The sequence below is a fragment of the Bacillus rossius genome, chromosome 15 (assembly GCF_032445375.1).
Source record: "Bacillus rossius redtenbacheri isolate Brsri chromosome 15, Brsri_v3, whole genome shotgun sequence".
NCBI lineage: Eukaryota > Metazoa > Arthropoda > Insecta > Phasmatodea > Bacillidae > Bacillus > Bacillus rossius.
The window spans coordinates 26,948,521-26,970,542 of record NC_086342.1 but is presented as its reverse complement, the minus strand read 5'-3'; the positions used below and the strand labels follow the sequence as shown (position 1 = coordinate 26,970,542).

Below are 22,022 nucleotides of genomic sequence, written 5' to 3'. Positions count from 1 at the left end.
CTTCTATATTATTATTTCAAGCAATCCAAAAAAAAATTACAAAAGTGTAATATATATATATTAAAAGTTGGTTTTCTGTTTTAATATTTCTAAATGTTAATTATTATTATAATTTAAATAATTCGTTATAATATTTAGTTTGATACCAAAGCCTTCCACACAAAATTAAAATTTGTGTTTAAAATATAAATGCTTATTCAACTTTTTACCAAGAAATTAATGGTTTTCCTATTTCCTGTAAAGATAAATTTTTTTTTGTATATTGCTTTTACAGCATTTTGATTGCAAAGCTGATTGGTTATTAAAATTAATTTGAAGTATATGATTACTCGACCAAGTAAATTACACAAACGAGCATAAATTTTCGAATGTCATTAGATTTAAGTTTATACAGGGTTATTTTGTCAATAGTGGAGAGTGTAAATTTATTAACGTTTTATTTATTTTTTTGTTTCAGGCAAAAGCTACGGATATTTACGCCTAAACCCGACGAACGACTACGCTGCAAGACGTGAAGGCGACTTGGATTACAACACTATTATAAACGAATTATTACGTCATCGGGAAGGTAGGCCAAAATTCGCACCCCTGTCCAATGGTCGCGAATTAGCTACCAGTGACATAAACGATCTTCACTCCAAGCACCATGAAATCAACAAACCACCGCAAAAATCAATAAAACATCAGAAAAATAAACAAGACAATTATAATAATCGAGGTTCCTTTCATTATCCACTTGGATTGGAAAATAATAGTATTTCCAACAAATACACACTGAGAGGATCGAGTCAATTAGGTGGAGGACATATGCTACGAAACATTTTAAGGGATATCAAAGAAAGTGATAGAGAGAAATATCTGGATCATCAACAGCTTAATAGCGGCAAATATTTCAAAACTCTAGATCAAATTGGGGGTGGCAACATTTTGAGGGCTCCAAGCAAGTTTGATAAGAGAAGTGGGAAAAACAACTACCCTATTATTGATGATTTCATAAGATCATCCAGCAAACTCGCTGGAGAAAATAATGTAAGGGCTTTTGATCAAATTCGTGACGACAATATCGGAGGAACCCTAGACCAGATCGGCGGAGGAAATATCGTTAGAGGTTTGGACCAAATTGGCGGCGGGAATATGCTCAGAGATCTTGACAAGATTGGTGGTGGAAACATATTAAGATCATTAGACCAAATTGGGGGCGGAAATATCGTGAGGTCTCTGGACCAGATCGGTGGAGGAAATATCGTGAGAGATTTGGACCAAATTGGTGGCGGGAATATGCTCAGAGATCTTGACAAGATTGGTGGTGGAAACATCTTAAGATCATTGGACCAAATTGGGGGTGGAAATATCGTGAGGTCTCTGGACCAGATCGGTGGAGGAAATATCGTGAGAGATTTGGACCAAATTGGTGGCGGGAATATGCTCAGAGATCTTGACAAGATTGGTGGTGGAAACATCTTAAGATCATTGGACCAAATTGGGGGTGGAAATATCGTGAGGTCTCTGGACCAGATCGGTGGAGGAAATATCGTGAGAGATTTGGACCAAATTGGTGGCGGGAATATGCTCAGAGATCTTGACAAGATTGGTGGTGGAAACATCTTAAGATCATTGGACCAAATTGGGGGTGGAAATATCGTGAGGTCTCTGGACCAGATCGGTGGAGGAAATATCGTGAGAGATTTGGACCAAATTGGTGGCGGGAATATGCTCAGAGATCTTGACAAGATTGGTGGTGGAAACATCTTAAGATCATTGGACCAAAATGGTGGTGGCAATATCGTGAGATCCCTAGACCAGTTTGGCGGGGGAAATATCGTGAGAGACTTGGACCAAATTGGTGGCGGGAATATGCTCAGAGATCTTGACAATATTGGCGATGGGTATATTTTAAGATCATTTGAGCCATCAGATGCTGTAGGATCACTGGACCAAATAGGAGGAGGAAATATTGAGAAGAATATACACCAAACTGGCGAAGAGAATATGATACGAGACCTTGACAAGAACGGGGGTGTTAATATTTGAAGGTCTTTTGTTCCTTCTTACGTTGCATAATGGTTTCTTACAACTGGCAATGTTGGAGTTATACTTGGGCCATTAAAATAAGTGAGGATTCTAATTGTATGGTTTTTAATGCCCTACGTGAAGATTGTAGCTCGGCTTATGTTGGAAAGTATATAGTTTAGAAATTATTTAAAGGCTAAAATAATGCGTTGAAGCTAAAAAAAAATCTAATTTAAAAGCACCGCAATATCAAACAATATAATCTTGGATGAAATGCATGTACTTTTCAAGTTATATAGTTAATTTACAGTGAAAAACAACTTTTAATTTTTTATGAAAATCAGAAAAGGTGTGTATTACATAGCTAACATATTAAATTAACTTTTTTAAATAAAATATTTGTTATAGAAGTGTACTTTTCAGTTTTTGATTTAATTCTTATTAATTAAAGTTTATTCAGTTATATTACAATTGTAAGGAATTTTTTAATATTTTCATTACACTTGATATATTTGACAAAAAATAACTTGTTTTGAACAAGTTTATATATTTTAGTTATATTTTACATATCCTATTTACATTTTATTTGAAAAATATTCCATGCTAGTTTTTAAAAAGAAAATTAAAATAATATTTCATCAAAATATTCTTGCCTTCTTATTTACGTAAACGCATTCAGTAAATATACATGTATATAAAGAAGCATGCTTGAAAATAAATGATTTTTTTATAAATATTATAATTTTTTGTTATTTAATATATGTTAATTAAAATTTAAAATACAGATTTTATATTTGTAGCAGAACTTATTTGCATTACTTTTAATAGTAACAATAATACTTTTAATCTGTTATTTAATATGTTAAAAAATGGCACTATGAAAAATACTATAAAATGTTTACAGCTTTGTAAATAGTGGTTTACTAATAAATGAAACAGAATCATCATTTGATGAATACGAATTTCATTTTAACATTAATTGGTAAGGAATGGCTACCAGATTACCTCGTTTTATCCCTCGTTTATCACTCAGATCACCCTCAACAAATTTAAATATTACTTGAACCAAGGCCTTTTTCGTACGAAACAGGCGATCTCAACTGACTCGATTTTTTATCTGGCAACATTTTAAGATGTTTACATTTGAATATAATACTGATAGGATGAATAGACAAATGTGGTACCGAGTGAATAAATATCGGCAATGTGACAAAGTTAATGCCAGTCAAAAGAGTGTTTGTAAGAGTTATTGAAACAGCTGACCACGACGAGTTGCCACAGGGGCGAAACCAGGGCTGGCCCTCTCGCCCCCCATGTCCGGGGTCGGTCCGAGCTGCCGCAGAGAGTCATCCTCCGAAGAGTCGCGCAAGAGTCGCGCAAGAGTCGCGCAAGAGTCGCGCAAGAGTCGCCCGACGACTCGCTCCCGCCCTGACCGCCGACTCCACCGACTCGTGCGGCGAGTTCTCCCCTCCGGGGGGCTGTGGAACTCGCTGCAGGGTGTCCACAAGGGAAAAAATATTTCGTACCAATTAAGACAAGAAAAAAGTACTAGATTTGAAAAAAAAATATACTAAATTATAATTTGTTATGGTTTTAACAATTTAGGAAGTTATTATGACATTGCAATGCTCTAACTTAAATATCACACCACACTAGAGCTGTAGCAAACCGTATGTATTCGTTACTGAGTAACGAGTGCGCCGTCTATATACGAGTAACGAAACGTTACACACGGCTGCATTTCGTTACTCGCATTCGATGAATTGTCGTTACAAAGAACGATGTTTGTTTACTAAGTAAAGTATAATTTGGAAATTCGTCGTCCAAGTTTTTTACTGTTTATTAAAGGTATTGTGTGTGTAGACAAAGTTTGAGATTGGAACAGAAACAACGTAAGAAAGTATTTTTTACAAATTAGAAATATGAATGTTTTTTTTTTTCGCGAATTTTCACTTTTTTTTTATTATCATCTTAAAAGTGATAATATAATAAAGCCACTCTAATGAGATTTAATTGTTTCTTGGTTAACAAAAACTGTTAATTATCAAATATTGTTAATTTTATATATTCTATTTATTATTATTTACGCGACGTCATACTGTACGCGTACCTACGCAATACGACTCGATTCGTTGCATGTTATGCGGTATCAGAAGTAACGAGCAACGATACGATAGTAACGAGTACTGATTATTATAGTAACGAATACATACGGGTACGCTTTTTTTCGTTACTTTTACACCTCTACACCACACACACATACATTCCATGGTTTTTAAAAATAATTACGCTTAATAATAAAACATATTGGAGTTACTGTAATATTATTATATTAAAGACAAAAAAGTACTATATCTGAGCGTAAATGTACTAGACCACTAAAAAAAACTTATAAGAGTACTAGATCTAGTACGAAAGTACTAACTGTGGACACCCTGAGCGCATCTGCCCTCGGAGCGAGTGAAGCCCGCGTGCAACCTTTGAATATATATACTGTATAGAAGTCGCCAGCCCAGGTTAAAATTTCTAATACGGTTTGAGGTAGTTGGTTAATTCACCGCCGCAATCGCCACCATCTCTAGGGCATCAACTTGTGGTGGTCCCTAGCGGACAAGTGTCGAACTCTTCAAACACCCCTTCCCCCTCCTGTTGAACAACCTCGAGCTGCATTGAATGATAGGTGGGGGTGCGGGGAATGACAGCGGGCGACAGTTCTGCGCTCTAGCGTGTAAATAACACCTAAGACGATACAGGGCGTTACGGCAGCGCACTGAAGCGGTGAAGTTCCCAAGCTGCTCATCATACGCTTCTGAAAAACGTAGAGTAAATCCTATCCACTCGCGACTTCTATACAGTGTATATATTCAAAGGTGCAACTGAACCCACGACGCAGCCTTCACAGCTGGCTCACTGTGCACCAGTCAGAGGGTAGCTCGAGTCACAGATGTTCTCCAACTCATGTTATGTCACGCAAAACAACGTCCCGGTCGTAATTTGAATTCAGTGTTTCCCATTTCCTGGTATAGGTTAAAAAAAAACGAAAACAATATGAAAACCCAAATGAATAAAAAATTAAATGACAAAAAAAAATTAACAGACACCCCTGCATTCAAATGTACATCAAGCAGTAGACAGAGTTGAACACAGAAACACAAAAACTAACTACACTCTCATGAAAAAAATAACAGAAAGCAAACAAGAGAAGGCAAACAATGGACCAACAAATAATGGTGGTCGTGGTAAAACATATTTTTTTGGACAAACATTAAAAAAAAAATCCCCCCCCCCCCCTGCTCACCCAACATGCACACATATATTTCAGATTCATATATGTGTACGTTGGAACAAACAGTTTTATAGTAAATTTGAAACAATTTTCAGCCTTTACAGTAAAGTTTGGACGTATAAAATTTTATTTCAGATAAAATTCAGAACGTTCACAATAATGCCAATTCATCGGCAACTTTCATCACAAAACGGGCCAATTTTCGTTCGATAAGCCCGTTTTGTACTGAAAGTTTCCGATTAATTGGTCCGGAATAGATTCCCAGAGGGGTCAAACCCGGATTTTCCATCAAATGGAAAACGTGGCGGGTTAAATTTCGAAAAGTATAAAAACTGTGGTTGTAATTTTTTGTATGTCCATTTTTGGTACCAGAAATCATTCATTGCATTTAAATGAATTCGGAAATATTATTATTAACTTTTAAAACATTTTTCACCCCTTAGGGGTTGAAATTCGTGAAATATAAAAAACTGTCGTGGGTATTTTTCAAATTTTAATTATTGGTACCCATTATCTCTACTTAAGCTTGATTAGTTTCCAAGATATAATTAATTATCATAAAACCATATTTACCCCTTTTTCACCCCCTTAGGGTTGGATTCAATATTTAGACATAGCCTAGTTTATAAGTTAGCCAAAGAGCTTTTCATTAAAAACAACTTCATCAAAATCCATCCAGTAGTTTTCAATTGATGTTCGAACAAACAGGCAAACAAATATTTTAAAAACTACATATTTGAGTTCTCAATAATGTAAATAACCATTGGCAATATTTTTTTTCCATTATTTCATGCATTGTACAGACTTTTTGCCCTTAACAGTTTTATTACTAGTATAGATTTCTAAATAACACAACAAATAAAATTGTTTTGCAAAACCTTTTTACACAGCAATAGCCACCAAACACATGTATTCTTCAAAGTCGTGACAAAAGTGTTCACACTGTTACAAAAAGTGAGAAAGTATTTGAATTGTACAAAGTTGTGTTTCTTACATCGCACTGCAAGATACCGTCACAGATAAATTCAACATAGCGCATAACAAAGATTCTGTTAAATACAAGATGACTTGTTTCGTCTCTCACTTGATTCCCTAACGTAGCGTTAACTGCGGAACGTGTACGTAATATGCTGAAGTTGTATCTTCTACAGTACCTACCTACCTGGATGTTATTTTTCTATGTGTTAGCATCTTATCTCTCAGTATACATCATTAAAGTAGGAGTATTTTCTTGAATGTAACAAAAGTCGCATGGAACGGAAATGTGTAACAACGGTGCTGCCATCTGTGGCGGATGGCGCAAACCAAAGTTCACAAAGCCAAACGGATGCTCTATAATATTCACTTTTCAATGTTTTTTTTTAAACAAGATGGGCAGCATTTTAGTAAATTCCTTGTCGAAAATCAAACCCAAATCCGGGGTTTAGTAATTTTTTTAAAGACTTTCTTCCTTTTTATCGGAGTCGTTTCATTATTTAGTTTAAAATTTTCCACTGCAAGTCGAATTATTCTATAGTTGACGTAGCTGCTCCGGCAACAAATTCTAACGGCGGGTGCGGAAACCCAAATGAAGAATGCCCGAAATTAATAATGATGGCCTGCAAAAATTAAATTCCAACTGTGAAAAAAAAAGTTTGTAGGAAAACAAGGAGAGGAGATTTAATTCAGTTCCTAAAATGACTTCAAACTGAAAAAACCTAATCCCAAAACACAATTTTTCTCACGGCCTTAAAAAAAATCAACGAATATATGCTATTTGCCTTACCGAAAGAAAAATATTCTCAAAAATTATCGATATAATTGTGATTCGCGTCAGTAAATGTAGTTAAAAACACAATTTGCGAATATTTATCACGCTCGGCATTATTTTAAAGAGTTCTACGTTAAATTTCGTGTCCGAGTTTCGTATTAAGTTATAGGTGTGTTTGCAACATGAGAACACGTGCATTCGCTCGTTACCGACTGTAATGTTACACATATATGGCAAGTGCTGAAAGACGAGCTCGCAGGGTGTTTTTTTTAACTGTTTTTTACTGTTTTTGCGGAATGACATTGTGGCAACAGCAGGTAATACAAATATGTTCTCGTTTCGCTGTTTAACGAAGGCTTCGATTTTTTTTTCTGTGTTGATACAGCGACTCGCGCAATTCGGAAGAGCAAAAGAAAACCAAAAAAAAAAATTCATTAGCAGTAAACAACATGTATAATAAAGACGCAACGACAAATAATGTAAACGGGAAATCCTCAACTACTAGCTCATGAAAGTTATAAACTTATAGTTTAAAAAACCTTAAAAAACTAATTTTATCATTGAATGAACTAAAAATTAAAAAATAAAATTTAAATTTTTTTCCTTCTGCCAAATAATGCACCACAATTCTGTATAACTGAAAACGTGGGGTGCTTGATATCATATGTCTTCAATTTTCTATCAGTAATAAAAATATGATTTGTAATATATTTTCTATCACTAATTTCAGGATATAGTCAATACAAAAATTTTAGGATATGTATAGTCATTTTGAAAATTTCAGGATAAATTATTTACGAACTTTATGAACTTAATAACAGTAATGATTAAAATTAGTAATGGGGTGCTTCAGAGGTGCAAATTTGTAGGATTCGCAAGAGGGGTCCACGGAAATTGCCGGGGGGGGGGGGGCGAGAAATCGTAAGTGGGGTTAACCGACACTTCATATCTGGACGCGGTGCCTGTATGCTGTACACTGCCCATATTTTGGCCTGCATGCACGCAATCAGAAGAAAACTTTAAAAAAATTGGTTGTCTGTAACAAAACATTGATGAAATGATTGCATACTTTTATGAATAAAATTGAATCATTTTTATTGAATCATCACTATTTTGTATGGATACAAAGAAAGAGTGAAATGAAATCTACAATTTAATTGATAAATTTACTTTTATTTGCACTCATTAATTCAAATATGTTTATTTCTTTAACGAACAGATTATTTTAACTATAACTTTTATACATCTTTGCTATTTAACTTCTTCCAATCTGTGTTATTCTGTTAAGGATAGGACGATGATAGGAAAAGTAGGAAACGAATGGGAATGTTTCAAGTTTAATGTGCCTCGAAAAAGTCAAATCGATGGTTGTTCCAATCGAGTGGAAGTGAGATAGATGCGGCGCAAGCGTACAATGAGCGTAACGGGACACAGAGTAACGGGAAAATGTGCGTTACGGGACACTTTTTCGTGCATGCAGCCGGCGTTCATCGATTTATTAGACGTTTTCACGTCAATGTACGGAAAGTTTCCCATAAGACATACTTTTGACATCAAACACGTCTCTCAGTCACGCTTTTGCAAATGAGGCAGACCCCCCCCCCCCCTCAGTGAGGAAGGGCTTCTTAATTCCAGGGGAGTCCGGGCCCATCATCCCCCCCCTTTGTGATGTACGCCTAGGGGATGCTAGATATAATTTGTCTTAAATGTTCTATCACTACCTTTAGGATATAAGCATTACGAAAATGAAAGATTAGAGCACTCCACTCTTTTAGTTTTATAAAGTTGTGGTGCATTATTTGGCTGTTGGAAAAAAAATTTAAATTTAAATTTTAGTTTTTAGTTCATTCAACGATAAAAGCGGAAGGGGGTTTAGTAGTTTAAACTTTTTTTCTTTTTTATAAAAATAAAATTAAAATATTGTGTAGGAGTAATTGAAACAAATTAAAAATAATAAAAAGAGTGATTAAATAAGTTATTACTTACAATGAACTTAAAATTAGTCGTTTATGTTCACATAAGCTAGTCATTTCAGCTAATGCGCCAAAATTACATGGAAATTATCTTGTTATCTTAGAGTAATCAAGTTATTCTACTTGGAGATTATCCAGTGACTTTACGCGACCAAAAGCTACATAAGCCTGTCCGGCAGCAAATGGACGCGATCCCAAATAAACAACTCCATAAGCTACAGTACAGCCTTGCATCTTATGCACGGTAAATGCCCAACTCAGAATTAATGGCAACATTTGCCTTTCAGCAGTACCATAGCTGTATTTCGCTGGAAACTGAATGGCTATTGGTTTAATTATATGTACACCATATGTGCTGAAATCAACACAGACTGATGGAATGTCCGTATCATACACTTGATCACGCCGGAAGAGTGGCCAGATTATTTTTTTAATATAGTACCCATATTACCACTAATGAACCCCGCACATTTTCCACCATAACATGACCTTGAAAACACTCTAAATCGAAAAGAATTTATTTTTTATTTTTTTCGAAATTTAGGATTATTACGCCCTCAAACCCCATTTTTTCCTTCCGAGGGGGATAAAGACGAAGCCCGGGCACATTTTCCACCATAACATGACCTCGGAAAAAGTCCAAATCGAAAAGATATACTTTGAAAATTTTCAAAATGTTGGGACAATACGACCCTCCCCCTTACCCGGGAACATTTTCCAGCATAACCCGACCTTTTGGATCGTAAACACTCCAAATCCAAAAATCATTGAGTATTAGAATTATAGAAATTTTTTATATTTACACCCCCCCCCCCCGCCCCCAAATCACTCTCCCGCGCGGGTAACAGTGGGCACCGGGGTAAATTCCCACCATGCCCCAACCTCATGGATAAACAAGTTCATCGGTCGATCCCAGTAAGGGCAATTCAATAAAATTTTATAAACAGTTATATAAATTCTTAATAATTTATAAAATTACTTAAATACATTTCGGAGTCCTAGGTTTAATTCCTGGGAAATTACTTGTAAAAATTAACATAGCAGCTGTCTACAAATATTGCCACTAAACCGACTAATACCAAGACGTATAATAATCTCAACCAATGGGACGTCATGACAGCCATCTTGGATTCCGCCATTTTGTTTTCGCCTGCTAGAGTGCACTACTGTCACATTGGTTTAATTTTTTATCTCATAGAGTGCCGTACTATCGATCACCAGACAGTCAACTATTGTAGCGTGCGCCATTTTGTCAGCCATTTTGTCTACCAACTTGTACCTAACATCGTAGTTATAAACAAAAAAATTCCAAATTCACTAAAACAATTACCTACAAATGAATATAATTATCATGAATATAATTATCCTTGGTTTTTATACATGGTCAATGTAAAAAAAAATATTTGCGTTCAAAAAATACTTATTAAAAATAAGTACTACTAACAAGACCTCTAGGCAAGACAACTGTTCCGACTAAATAAATATGGTACTATAGTATGCCTATCATGAAGGCCATATATAACGTACCTTATGGCTACTAGAGTGCCAACTACAAGCATTTAGCCGAAGTAGCTCCGAACAATGAGGGCTTCTTCGTCAAAACTTGGTATACGTTACAAATAATACATGTCCAATGTCAAGCATATAGGCCAAGCGTCTCTGAAACACGAGGCCTCCTTTTTCGATACTTGGCATACCTTTCAAACAATCTGTTACTGTCCTTGTGTGGTTAAATAAAACTTTATATACTTTTTTTTATCAAAGTTCTGGAAGCGGCTTTAAGTTGGCGAAACAGTAACAACTGTATACTAGAGATACACAAGGGAGAAATATTTAAAAAGGACTTAGTTCTCACAATAAGAACTAGAAAAGTGGATCGTATTTGAAGTGAATAAATAAAACAAAATAAGTTTGCTTAGAGCTTGCCCTTTTTATTGTTAATTAAGATTTTCATTATTTTCTTTTGATATATGTTAGAGAATTTAGGTGAAAAATAAATTTGTGCCAAATATTTCAACTTTACGACACAAAGCCATGACCAGGGGCGTAGGGAAGGGAGGGGATCATAGGGATCCAGCCCCCCCGAAATGTGTGGAAGGTTTTTTTTACCTGAGTTGAGTTTGTAATTTGTGTTATTTTTATATTCAAAATCAATAATATTTACAGCAGAACAATATTCAATGTTATATTATTAAAACTGCTAAAATAGCACCATTTTGCACATAAAAATCCAAATTTTTCCGGGGGAGGACCCCCGGACGCCTCCGCTTCACAAGGGGGGTGGGTGAATAGCCAAATATTTAATCCCCCCCCCCCAAAAATAAAATCCTGGCTACGCCCCTGGCCATGACATATTTCAAGCAAACAAGACAATCTCAGAACTGCTAGTCCTGCATTATGAACATAACCTATTACAAAGCATTTTGTCAACTAACTTAGCAGTTGTTAAGCTTACTATAGAACCAAGAATCCCTGAAATATGTTTTACGCTTACTATAAGACCAAGAGGTTTTGAACCATGGCCTGACATGAACTGCAGTCTTCAACATGCGCATTCAACGCAAAGGACATAAAAAAGAAAAAGAAAACATTCAAGTTGATAGGAAACAGTAGGATACAATTGATAGGATACGGTATAACACAATTGATATGATACGATCAGCAGGACACGAAAGGTACGATACGTTAGGTTACGATTGGTAGGTAATGATAGGATACAGTAGGATAAGATCGACAAGATACGATGGGTAGGTTAGGATAGGATACGATTGGTAGAATACTACAGCAATGGTTAGAATAAGGTAGGTTACGACAGAAGGATTCGATTGGTAGGAGCATTGATATTTTTTGTTTAATTTAAACATTATTTAAATAGTGAATGTGCTGGTTTGTTAACAGGAAATCAGGACAAAATAACTCTCAGTATATATATTTAAAAAAAAAAAAACAGAAGTATTGCAAACTTATATTCTGTGAATGTACATTGTGACTATTACATATGTTGGGTTTTGTCAAGGTGATTAAAGTTATTTTTGAGTCATCAATTCTCCATGAGTTTTTTTTTATCGGACTAGAGATAAAATGAAGTTTTTTTGGTTATGAATTCCTGTTACCAAACCAACAGATTTATTACTTTAATCGTGTTTAATTTAAACAGAATAATTCTTTGCTCAGCTGATAACACGCTAAGTAGGTACAGCTGAGGAACACTATCGTGCAAAACGACTACCGTTCCCTAGAGGTCTAATGAAGTCCTCCTCTTGCGATCGTTAGGATCCTCCTGCTTCCCCAAAAAAAATCATGACTGCTTTCAGAACACAATTAATTATGAATATTTGTTACAATCTGTGACCTGATAAAGACAGATCCCATCGAATCCCGCCAATCGTATCCTATAATATCCTGCCAATCGTAACCTATTGTATCCTACCTATTTTATCCCACTAATATTATCTTACCGATCGTATCATAGCGATTGTAACCTGCCAATCGTATCCTACCAATATTTTCCTATCGTATCCAGCCGATCGTATCCTAATGTATCCCAACAAACGGTATCATATAGTATTCTACCAATTGTAACATCCTGCCAATCATATCATACCATGTCATACCAATTTTACCCCACCAATCTTATCCTTTAAGTTCGTACCAATCGTATCTTATCGTATCCTATCATATACTACCAATCGTCTCCTGTATCTTACCAATTGTATACTGTGGTATCCTACCAATCATACCCTGTCAATCATATCCCACCATATATTACCAATCGTCAGCCTAGATATAATGCTGTTAGTATCCTAAAGTATCCTGTCGTACCCTCATCATTACTAGTAGTTAATTCATGCTTCTATAAATTAAACAATATACAACTCTTGCATTTGTTGTTATGACCCAAATATTTTCATCAGATATTTAGTAAGTGTTATAAAAACAATAGTGCGTGGAGTCCCTCCGCGCGGAAGAAGTGAAACTTCGTAATGTGGGAATGAAAATAGGAAGGGGTAGAAATTGATTTTTAGTGAAATCATATATTATCAAATCAAACTAAAAAAAATAAAGGAAATAAATTTGTAACGATTCATAGATTGATTTTCAGAGAGAGAGAGAGAGACGCCTATTGAATGTCTATAAAACTAACTTTTTTTATGACAGCAGATTTTCATGAAATAAATCATGAAATCATTCAACGATAAAAGCTGTTTATTTAAATAAGCGGACGGGTTCGCCCCAAGGAGAAAATTGACGCGGCGAGACCTCGTGGACATGGAGAAATGACACACACACTCACTATTTATGTGTCTATGAAACATGATTTTTTTTCTGCAATTTAAATTATAATATACAAAAAGGGTATTGAAAATTGAAACAAATATGGCGACACTACAAACTGTCAGGATCTTTATTTTTTTTTCTTACTCTCTACTTAGTTCCTTACTCTCGTTCTCTCTCTCTTTCTATTCCCCCTCCCCAGGAGCGTTAAACGTTTAACGCAACCTTGTCGGAAGTCGCATTAGAAGTTTCACTTCAATAATGGGTGTAAGAATCGCGTGTAGTTGTCATCAGATGCGCCATGTTAGTAAATCTATAACAACTGCAGGAGAGGTATGGTTGACGAGGAGTGGCGGCGGTGCTGTGTCGGCAGGCGGCGACCACCTGCTGAGGAGCCTGCAGCGCCTAGGAGCGGCGGGACTGCTGAGGCGCGCCGGCAGGAGCGGCTCCTTGGACTCCCTGTCCGGGGTCACCTTCGGCGGCAACAAGCGCTACGACCCGCTCAGGCGAGTGGCCAGCGCGACCTCAGCCTCCAGGGGCCCGCCCAGTCGGCCGTGTGGCTTCTGCCTTGAGGGGCCCGCCCAGTCAGCCGTGTGGCTTCTGCCTTGAGGGGCCCGCCCAGTCGGCCGTGTGGCTTCTGCCTTGAGGGGCCCGCCCAGTCGGCCGTGTGGCTTCTGCCTTGAGGGGCCCGCCCAGTCAGCCGTGTGGCTTCTGCCTTGAGGGGCCCGCCCAGTCAGCCGTGTGACTTCTGCCTTGAGGGGCCCGCCCAGTCGGCCGTGTGGCTTCTGCCTTGAGGGGCCCGCCCAGTCGGCCGTGTGGCTTCTGCCTTGAGGGGCCCGCCCAGTCAGCCGTGTGACTTCTGCCTTGAGGGGCCCGCCCAGTCAGCCGTGTGACTTCTGCCTTGAGGGGCCCGCCCAGTCGGCCGTGTGGCTTCTGCCTTGAGGGGCCCGCCCAGTCAGCCGTGTGGCTTCTGCCTTGAGGGGCCCGCCCAGTCAGCCGTGTGACTTCTGCCTTGAGGGGCCCGCCCAGTCAGCCGTGTGACTTCTGCCTTGAGGGGCCCGCCCAGTCAGCCGTGTGACTTCTGCCTTGAGGGGCCCACCCAGTCGGCCGTGTGGCTTCTGCCTTGAGGGGCCCGCCCAGTCAGCCGTGTGACTTCTGCCTTGAGGGGCCCGCCCAGTCGGCCGTGTGGCTTCTGCCTTGAGGGGCCCGCCCAGTCAGCCGTGTGACTTCTGCCTTGAGGGGCCCGCCCAGTCAGCCGTGTGACTTCTGCCTTGAGGGGCCCACCCAGTCAGCCGTGTGACTTCTGCCTTGAGGGGCCCGCCCAGTCAGCCGTGTGACTTCTGCCTTGAGGGGCCCGCCCAGTCAGCCGTGTGACTTCTGCCTTGAGGGGCCCGCCCAGTCAGCCGTGTGACTTCTGCCTTGAGGGGCCCGCCCAGTCAGCCGTGTGACTTCTGCCTTGAGGGGCCCGCCCAGTCGGCCGTGTGACTTCTGCCTTGAGGGGCCCGCCCAGTCAGCCGTGTGACTTCTGCCTTGAGGGGCCCGCCCAGTCGGCCGTGTGGCTTCTGCCTTGAGGGGCCCGCCCAGTCAGCCGTGTGACTTCTGCCTTGAGGGGCCCGCCCAGTTAGGGGTGTGACTTCTGCCTTGAGGGGCCCGCCCAGTTAGGGGTGTGACTTCTGCCTTGAGGGGCCCGCCCAGTCGGCCGTGTGGCTTCTGCCTTGAGGGGCCCGCCCAGTCAGCCGTGTGACTTCTGCCTTGAGGGGCCCGCCCAGTCGGCCGTGTGGCTTCTGCCTTGAGGGGCCCGCCCAGTCAGCCGTGTGACTTCTGCCTTGAGGGGCCCGCCCAGTCGGCCGTGTGACTTCTGCCTTGAGGGGCCCGCCCAGTTAGGGGTGTGACTTCTGCCTTGAGGGGCCCGCCCAGTCGGCCGTGTGGCTTCTGCCTTGAGGGGCCCGCCCAGTCAGCCGTGTGACTTCTGCCTTGAGGGGCCCGCCCAGTCAGCCGTGTGACTTCTGCTTTGAGGGGCCCGCCCAGTCAGCCGTGTGACTTCTGCCTTGAGGGGCCCACCCAGTCGGCCGTGTGGCTTCTGCCTTGAGGGGCCCGCCCAGTCAGCCGTGTGACTTCTGCCTTGAGGGGCCCGCCCAGTCGGCCGTGTGACTTCTGCCTTGAGGGGCCCGCCCAGTCAGCCGTGTGACTTCTGCCTTGAGGGGCCCGCCCAGTCGGCCGTGTGGCTTCTGCCTTGAGGGGCCCGCCCAGTCAGCCGTGTGACTTCTGCCTTGAGGGGCCCGCCCAGTTAGGGGTGTGACTTCTGCCTTGAGGGGCCCGCCCAGTTAGGGGTGTGACTTCTGCCTTGAGGGGCCCGCCCATTCGGCCGTGTGGCTTCTGCCTTGAGGGGCCCGCCCAGTCAGCCGTGTGACTTCTGCCTTGAGGGGCCCGCCCAGTCGGCCGTGTGGCTTCTGCCTTGAGGGGCCCGCCCAGTCAGCCGTGTGACTTCTGCCTTGAGGGGCCCGCCCAGTCGGCCGTGTGACTTCTGCCTTGAGGGGCCCGCCCAGTTAGGGGTGTGACTTCTGCCTTGAGGGGCCCGCCCAGTCGGCCGTGTGACTTCTGCCTTGAGGGGCCCGCCCAGTCAGCCGTGTGACTTCTGCCTTGAGGGGCCCGCCCAGTTAGGGGTGTGACTTCTGCCTTGAGGGGCCCGCCCAGTTAGGGGTGTGACTTCTGCCTTGAGGGGCCCGCCCAGTCGGCCGTGTGGCTTCTGCCTTGAGGGGCCCGCCCAGTCAGCCGTGTGACTTCTGCCTTGAGGGGCCCGCCCAGTCGGCCGTGTGGCTTCTGCCTTGAGGGGCCCGCCCAGTCAGCCGTGTGACTTCTGCCTTGAGGGGCCCGCCCAGTCAGCCGTGTGACTTCTGCTTTGAGGGGCCCGCCCAGTCAGCCGTGTGACTTCTGCCTTGAGGGGCCCACCCAGTCGGCCGTGTGGCTTCTGCCTTGAGGGGCCCGCCCAGTCAGCCGTGTGACTTCTGCCTTGAGGGGCCCGCCCAGTCGGCCGTGTGACTTCTGCCTTGAGGGGCCCGCCCAGTCAGCCGTGTGACTTCTGCCTTGAGGGGCCCGCCCAGTCGGCCGTGTGGCTTCTGCCTTGAGGGGCCCGCCCAGTCAGCCGTGTGACTTCTGCCTTGAGGGGCCCGCCCAGTTAGGGGTGTGACTTCTGCCTTGAGGGGCCCGCCCAGTTAGGGGTGTGACTTCTGCCTTGAGGGGCCCGCCCAGTCGGCCGTGTGGCTTCTGCCTTGAGGGGCCCGCCCAGTCAGCCGTGTGACTTCTGCCTTGAGGGGCCCGCCCAGTCGGCCGTGTGGCTTCTGCCTTGAGGGGCCCGCCCAGTCAGCCGTGTGACTTCTGCCTTGAGGGGCCCGCCCAGTTAGGGGTGTGACTTCTGCCTTGAGGGGCCCGCCCAGTTAGGGGTGTGACTTCTGCCTTGAGGGGCCCGCCCAGTCAGCCGTGTGACTTCTGCCTTGAGGGGCCCACCCAGTCGGCCGTGTGGCTTCTGCCTTGAGGGGCCCGCCCAGTCAGCCGTGTGACTTCTGCCTTGAGGGGCCCGCCCAGTCGGCCGTGTGACTTCTGCCTTGAGGGGCCCGCCCAGTCGGCCGTGTGACTTCTGCCTTGAGGGGCCCGCCCAGTCGGCCGTGTGGCTTCTGCCTTGAGGGGCCCGCCCAGTCAGCCGTGTGACTTCTGCCTTGAGGGGCCCGCCCAGTCAGCCGTGTGACTTCTGCCTTGAGGGGCCCGCCCAGTCGGCCGTGTGACTTCTGCCTTGAGGGGCCCGCCCAGTCGGCCGTGTGGCTTCTGCCTTGAGGGGCCCGCCCAGTCAGCCGTGTGACTTCTGCCTTGAGGGGCCCGCCCAGTCAGCCGTGTGACTTCTGCCTTGAGGGGCCCGCCCAGTCGGCCGTGTGGCTTCTGCCTTGAGGGGCCCGCCCAGTCAGCCGTGTGACTTCTGCCTTGAGGGGCCCGCCCAGTCAGCCGTGTGGCTTCTGCCTTGAGGGGCCCGCCCAGTCGGCCGTGTGACTTCTGCCTTGAGGGGCCCGCCCAGTCAGCCGTGTGACTTCTGCCTTGAGGGGCCCGCCCAGTCAGCCGTGTGGCTTCTGCCTTGAGGGGCCCGCCCAGTCGGCCGTGTGGCTTCTGCCTTGAGGGGCCCGCCCAGTCGGCCGTGTGACTTCTGCCTTAATGGGGTCCGCCCAGTCGGCCGTGTGGCTTCTGCCTTAAGGGGCCCGCCCAGTCGGCCGTGTGGCTTCTGCCTTGAGGGGCCCGCCCAGTCGGCCGTGTGGCTTCTGCCTTCAGGGGTCCGCCCAGTCAGCCGTGTGGCTTCTGCCTTGAGGGGCCCGCCCAGTCGGCCGTGTGGCTTCTGCCTTGAGGGGCCCGCCCAGTCGGCCGTGTGACTTCTGCCTTAATGGGGTCCGCCCAGTCAGCCGTGTGACTTCTGCCTTGAGGGGCCCGCCCAGTCGGCCGTGTGACTTCTGCCTTGACGGGCCCGCCCAGTCGGCCGTGTGGCTTCTGCCTTAAGGGGTCCGCCCAGTCGGCCGTGTGGCTTCTGCCTTGAGGGGCCCGCCCAGTCAGCCGTGTGACTTCTGCCTTAAGGGGTCCGCCCAGTTAGGGGTGTTACTTAAGGCTTAAGGGGCCCGACTGGCATGGCCGGTGTAAAGTAAATTGGCGCCCTAGGCGAAAAACCTTTATTTCCCCCCCCCCCCCACCGCCGGGCCGGACACCCCAAAAAAAACTGACCATGCCTCAAAATACATCACGTAAGCCTAATATTCTGTCAACAATCAAATGTAAGCAGGCTTTTCTTTCTTTTTTACTTATTACTATTACAAATCATAAACAGGTCACCGTGGACTTTAAATAATTACTTATATCAATATAAACATTTCAAACTGTTACAAAAATCCATTTTCATCTAGATTCAATAATCGTTAAACATATTATATCAGCTGTCATGTGTCGTGCTGCGCCGCCCCCAGCTACTTGGCGTCCTAGGCGGTTGCCTAGTTCGCCTATATGGTCGCGCCAGCCCTGCCAACTGGTCAAGGATGTAACTTTGTTAGTGAGGCGAAACACTCGCTGTTGCTTCTGGCGCGGTATCACCTCCAAGCGCAAGTCTCTTAACTGGCAATGAAAAAAATCAGGTGCCTGTGGTTTTATGGAAAATAATTTTCTTTGATTTAATGAATGATATACGAAAAATAATCAGTTGAATTTGAAGGCAAAATTGTGTTTAGGCAACCTTGTATATCACATGATTTTATGCTTTCAGTACATGCTTGGACAGGCATAAAAATTTACCTTTAACTTCATTAAAAACCACTAAATAAAATCTTATTTATCAGAAAAAAAAATTTTGTATGCAATTAATAATGGTAATATTGTAAACATATAAAATTAATATGTAAAAACACTAAGTAAAAAATCAAAATGCCCGTAAATAGTTACTGTAGGTTTAAATCGTATTGGATGAGTTATATCAGTTAAAACGGAGCGTGTAAAATACGTCTTACCGACACTAAACGAAAACCACAGACAAATCGATAGAATGGATGATTAATCATTGTTTCCCGATAAGTGATAGGACATGCGGCGAAAAAGAGCCAGTCTTTTTTTTTTTTGTATATAGCGTTACCAACTCTAATAAATGACTATCCGTACTGCAATCAATGTGTAGATGATTGCGCCAGTGCGAAAATCCATTCTCTTGACCATCGTGTATTGCTTTCCTCTTTACCCTGAGCTAATGCAGTTGCATTTGTACAAGGCAAAGAGTCAAACAAAACAGAGATTTCTCAATTACGGATGTCCTTAAAATTGGATCGTGGAGATTATAACTTGCGTGGATAACGTACGCGAAATTGGAAAAGCGTAGACACCTCATAAAATGAACGTTTTATCGTATGATTTACATTACCTTCATGACCTACAGTAAATCGTTGCGTGCAAACTGCCTTTCAGACAATTTATTCTATCGATTCCAAGGTTGCACTCAATGAGAAACCACTCTTTATGAAAAACCCAATTTATTTCCTCGCTAACACAACCTGGTGTATCAACAAAGAAATACTAACTTCGATGTGTAAAATCTTAGCTCTGGGTAGACGGTATTTGGTGGGAGTAATTTTAGTGAATGTAACGAAAGTCGCATGGAACGGAAATGTGTAACCACGGTGCTGCCATCTGTGGCGGATGGCATGAACGAAAGTTCACAAAGGCAAACTTAGACTTTAAGTTATGTGCCGAAACATAGGCCCAGATTGTTTGTTTATATTTACGTTTGCAAACATTTAATTTAACATTGTGAATCATTACAAAACAGTATCGATTGTCAATATTATTTGATTATAAACAGAAAACATCTATCAATGTGAATGCTCTCTATGACTGTGGACCGAGTCGTTTGCAACAATACATTTAAAAACTTATTTTTTTTATTACAACATTTAATAACACGTATTTTTCCTTGGTCAAGTTTTATTTTGAAAAACATTTAATATTTCGGTTATTGTTGTAATTGAGTGTAATTGTTTTGGACTTAAAGCTTAACTCTTACGATTCGTACGGGCCAATAGGAATGCGCCATATGGACGTTTTTGAACGGGCTGGCAACGATCGAAAGAATGTTGGTGACTTTTTGAAGACCGAAGGACGCTCGAAGTTAAAGCCAATATAGTTTGTTAAATAAATATAACAATTGAAAGTAAATAGGATTGTGTGTATTTATGACACAAGTAGATGTGCAAAGCTACGTGTGTAGAAAATGTTTTAGGGAAATATGTACAATTTATTTAATTATTGTAGATAGAAATTGCGATTGTCGCCGATACCGTAAGTTACGCCATTGTGGCGCTTGTTAATTTCCCTAATTGTCACCGCTACCCAAAACACACATCTGATTTTTATGACCCTATAGACAAATGAACCCTAAGGAACTTAATAGAAATTCGTGACATAATTTTTATAAACATAATTTTTTTTATTTATTACAAACTTCATTATCTTGTCTAACCCCAGGTGTCTTGTTTTTAAAGTTATCTGCTCACCCTGAACTAACTAGCCGGCGCATTATAAATAGACTAAGCAGTTAAAATAAAACTTTCAAGTGGTGAAAATATTTGGTGACATAAAATCTATCAGGACAAACAAACTTTTGGTTTATGTGTGTGCCCTACATACCTCCGGAAATTACGAATTTAAGGATGATCTGTTAAGCTAATCTATCACTGCCACAGTTTTTATTCTGAAATTCAAACTGCCTGATTTTTGTAGTAAAGTTGAATTTATTTATGTGGGATATTTGTCTAACCGTGAGGGATAAAGTTATTAAAAATATTTGCAGTTTTCCAAACAACATAACTACATAGTGTGTTTTTATTTGTCTACAGCCATTATTGTCCCATGTTTTTATGTGGTTTAAAATTGATTGTCACCAATACCTCATTTGAAAGTAATAATAAAATGATATAGTCCAATAACAAGGTAAGAGTAGAGTTATTAACTGTTTAATGAATTTTGGCAAGATGGGCAGTATTTAATAAAATTCGTTGTCAAAAATCAGGTCCAAAGCCGGGGTTTAGTATTTTTTCAAATATTTTTCGTTTTTATCGGAGCCGTTTCATTATATATAGTTTAAAATTTTGGGTTACAAATAGAATGATTTGATAGTCAGCGTAGCTCCGGCAGCGAATTCTAGCGGTGGGTGTGGAAACTACGTGTAATTCGCGTCCAGAAATTTAGTATAAAACACAATTTGCGTACCTATTTATCACGCTCGGCATTATTTTTTTTTTTAAATTTCGTATCCTATTTTCGTATTATAAAAGTATTTGAAGCAATATAACACATGAATTAGCTCATTACCGAGGTTAGATGTTACCCATCAAAGTCGAGTACTGAAAAACTCTTTAACGTGCTTTTTTTTTTGCGGTCATTTGATTTCGTTTACAAATTTTTCACACTCTAATTTAAGGCGAAATTCAATTTTTTTCACATTCAAGTAAACAATCTGACAATAAAGGATGTAAGCTGCAGGTGGCTGGCCAAGCAACAGACTATCGTTACATTTTTTACGGTAAGATTGCGCCACAAATTTCTCAAAGGCCACTAGGATGCGTGAAAAGAACCGAGAGACTCATCCTTTCACGCAAGGCTTCATCGGCGTTCATGTGAGGATCCTCGAAACTTTTCCGGAGGTCAACACAATTATTGGTTGACGTCCTTTACGCGCCCCATACACTACAGGATATGCTCGCCAAGCCAAGTTGTATCCTATAAGCCAAACGGTTTATTAAGAAGACAATCGGGATATTGGCACCAACAACTTATTAGCTTATGGTTTGAGGTCCTTGAAGATGGCTGCAACAATGCGATAAGAAACTTCGGGCACACTATCGCTTCCACAGATGGCCCCAACTCAAATTGCAGAAAGTAATTCTTATACAGGATGTACCTAAACGTCGATTAACATTGACCAGAGCTTGCTTCCCTTTATCCTTGTACGGTGTAGGCACGATGAGACACGCTGGATCCCGGTTATGTGTAATGCTATATCGACGATCGTGCGCACGGTGCATAACACACCTTACGGGCATAGCAGGATGTGATTAGTACTGTACTACTGCGCAGTAACTGCACGCAGTCAAGTCCACTGAAGGCTGGGCAACTACTTACATGTTTACTGTGTTTTGTGAATTTTGCACTATTCGCACGTTTC

At 42.2% G+C, this 22,022-nt stretch overlaps 1 protein-coding gene across 1 annotated transcript in view; it reads left to right on the top strand.

Moving 5' to 3' along the window:
• LOC134539684 (orcokinin peptides type A-like) overlaps nucleotides 1-22,022 on the top strand; it is a 140,366-nt gene that overhangs the window by 100,701 nt on the left and 17,643 nt on the right. Inside the window, exon 3 of the mRNA XM_063381881.1 lies at nucleotides 13,668-13,800. Within this exon, the coding sequence (XP_063237951.1) occupies nucleotides 13,668-13,800 (133 nt within the window). The remainder of the gene's footprint in view (nucleotides 1-13,667; nucleotides 13,801-22,022) is intronic.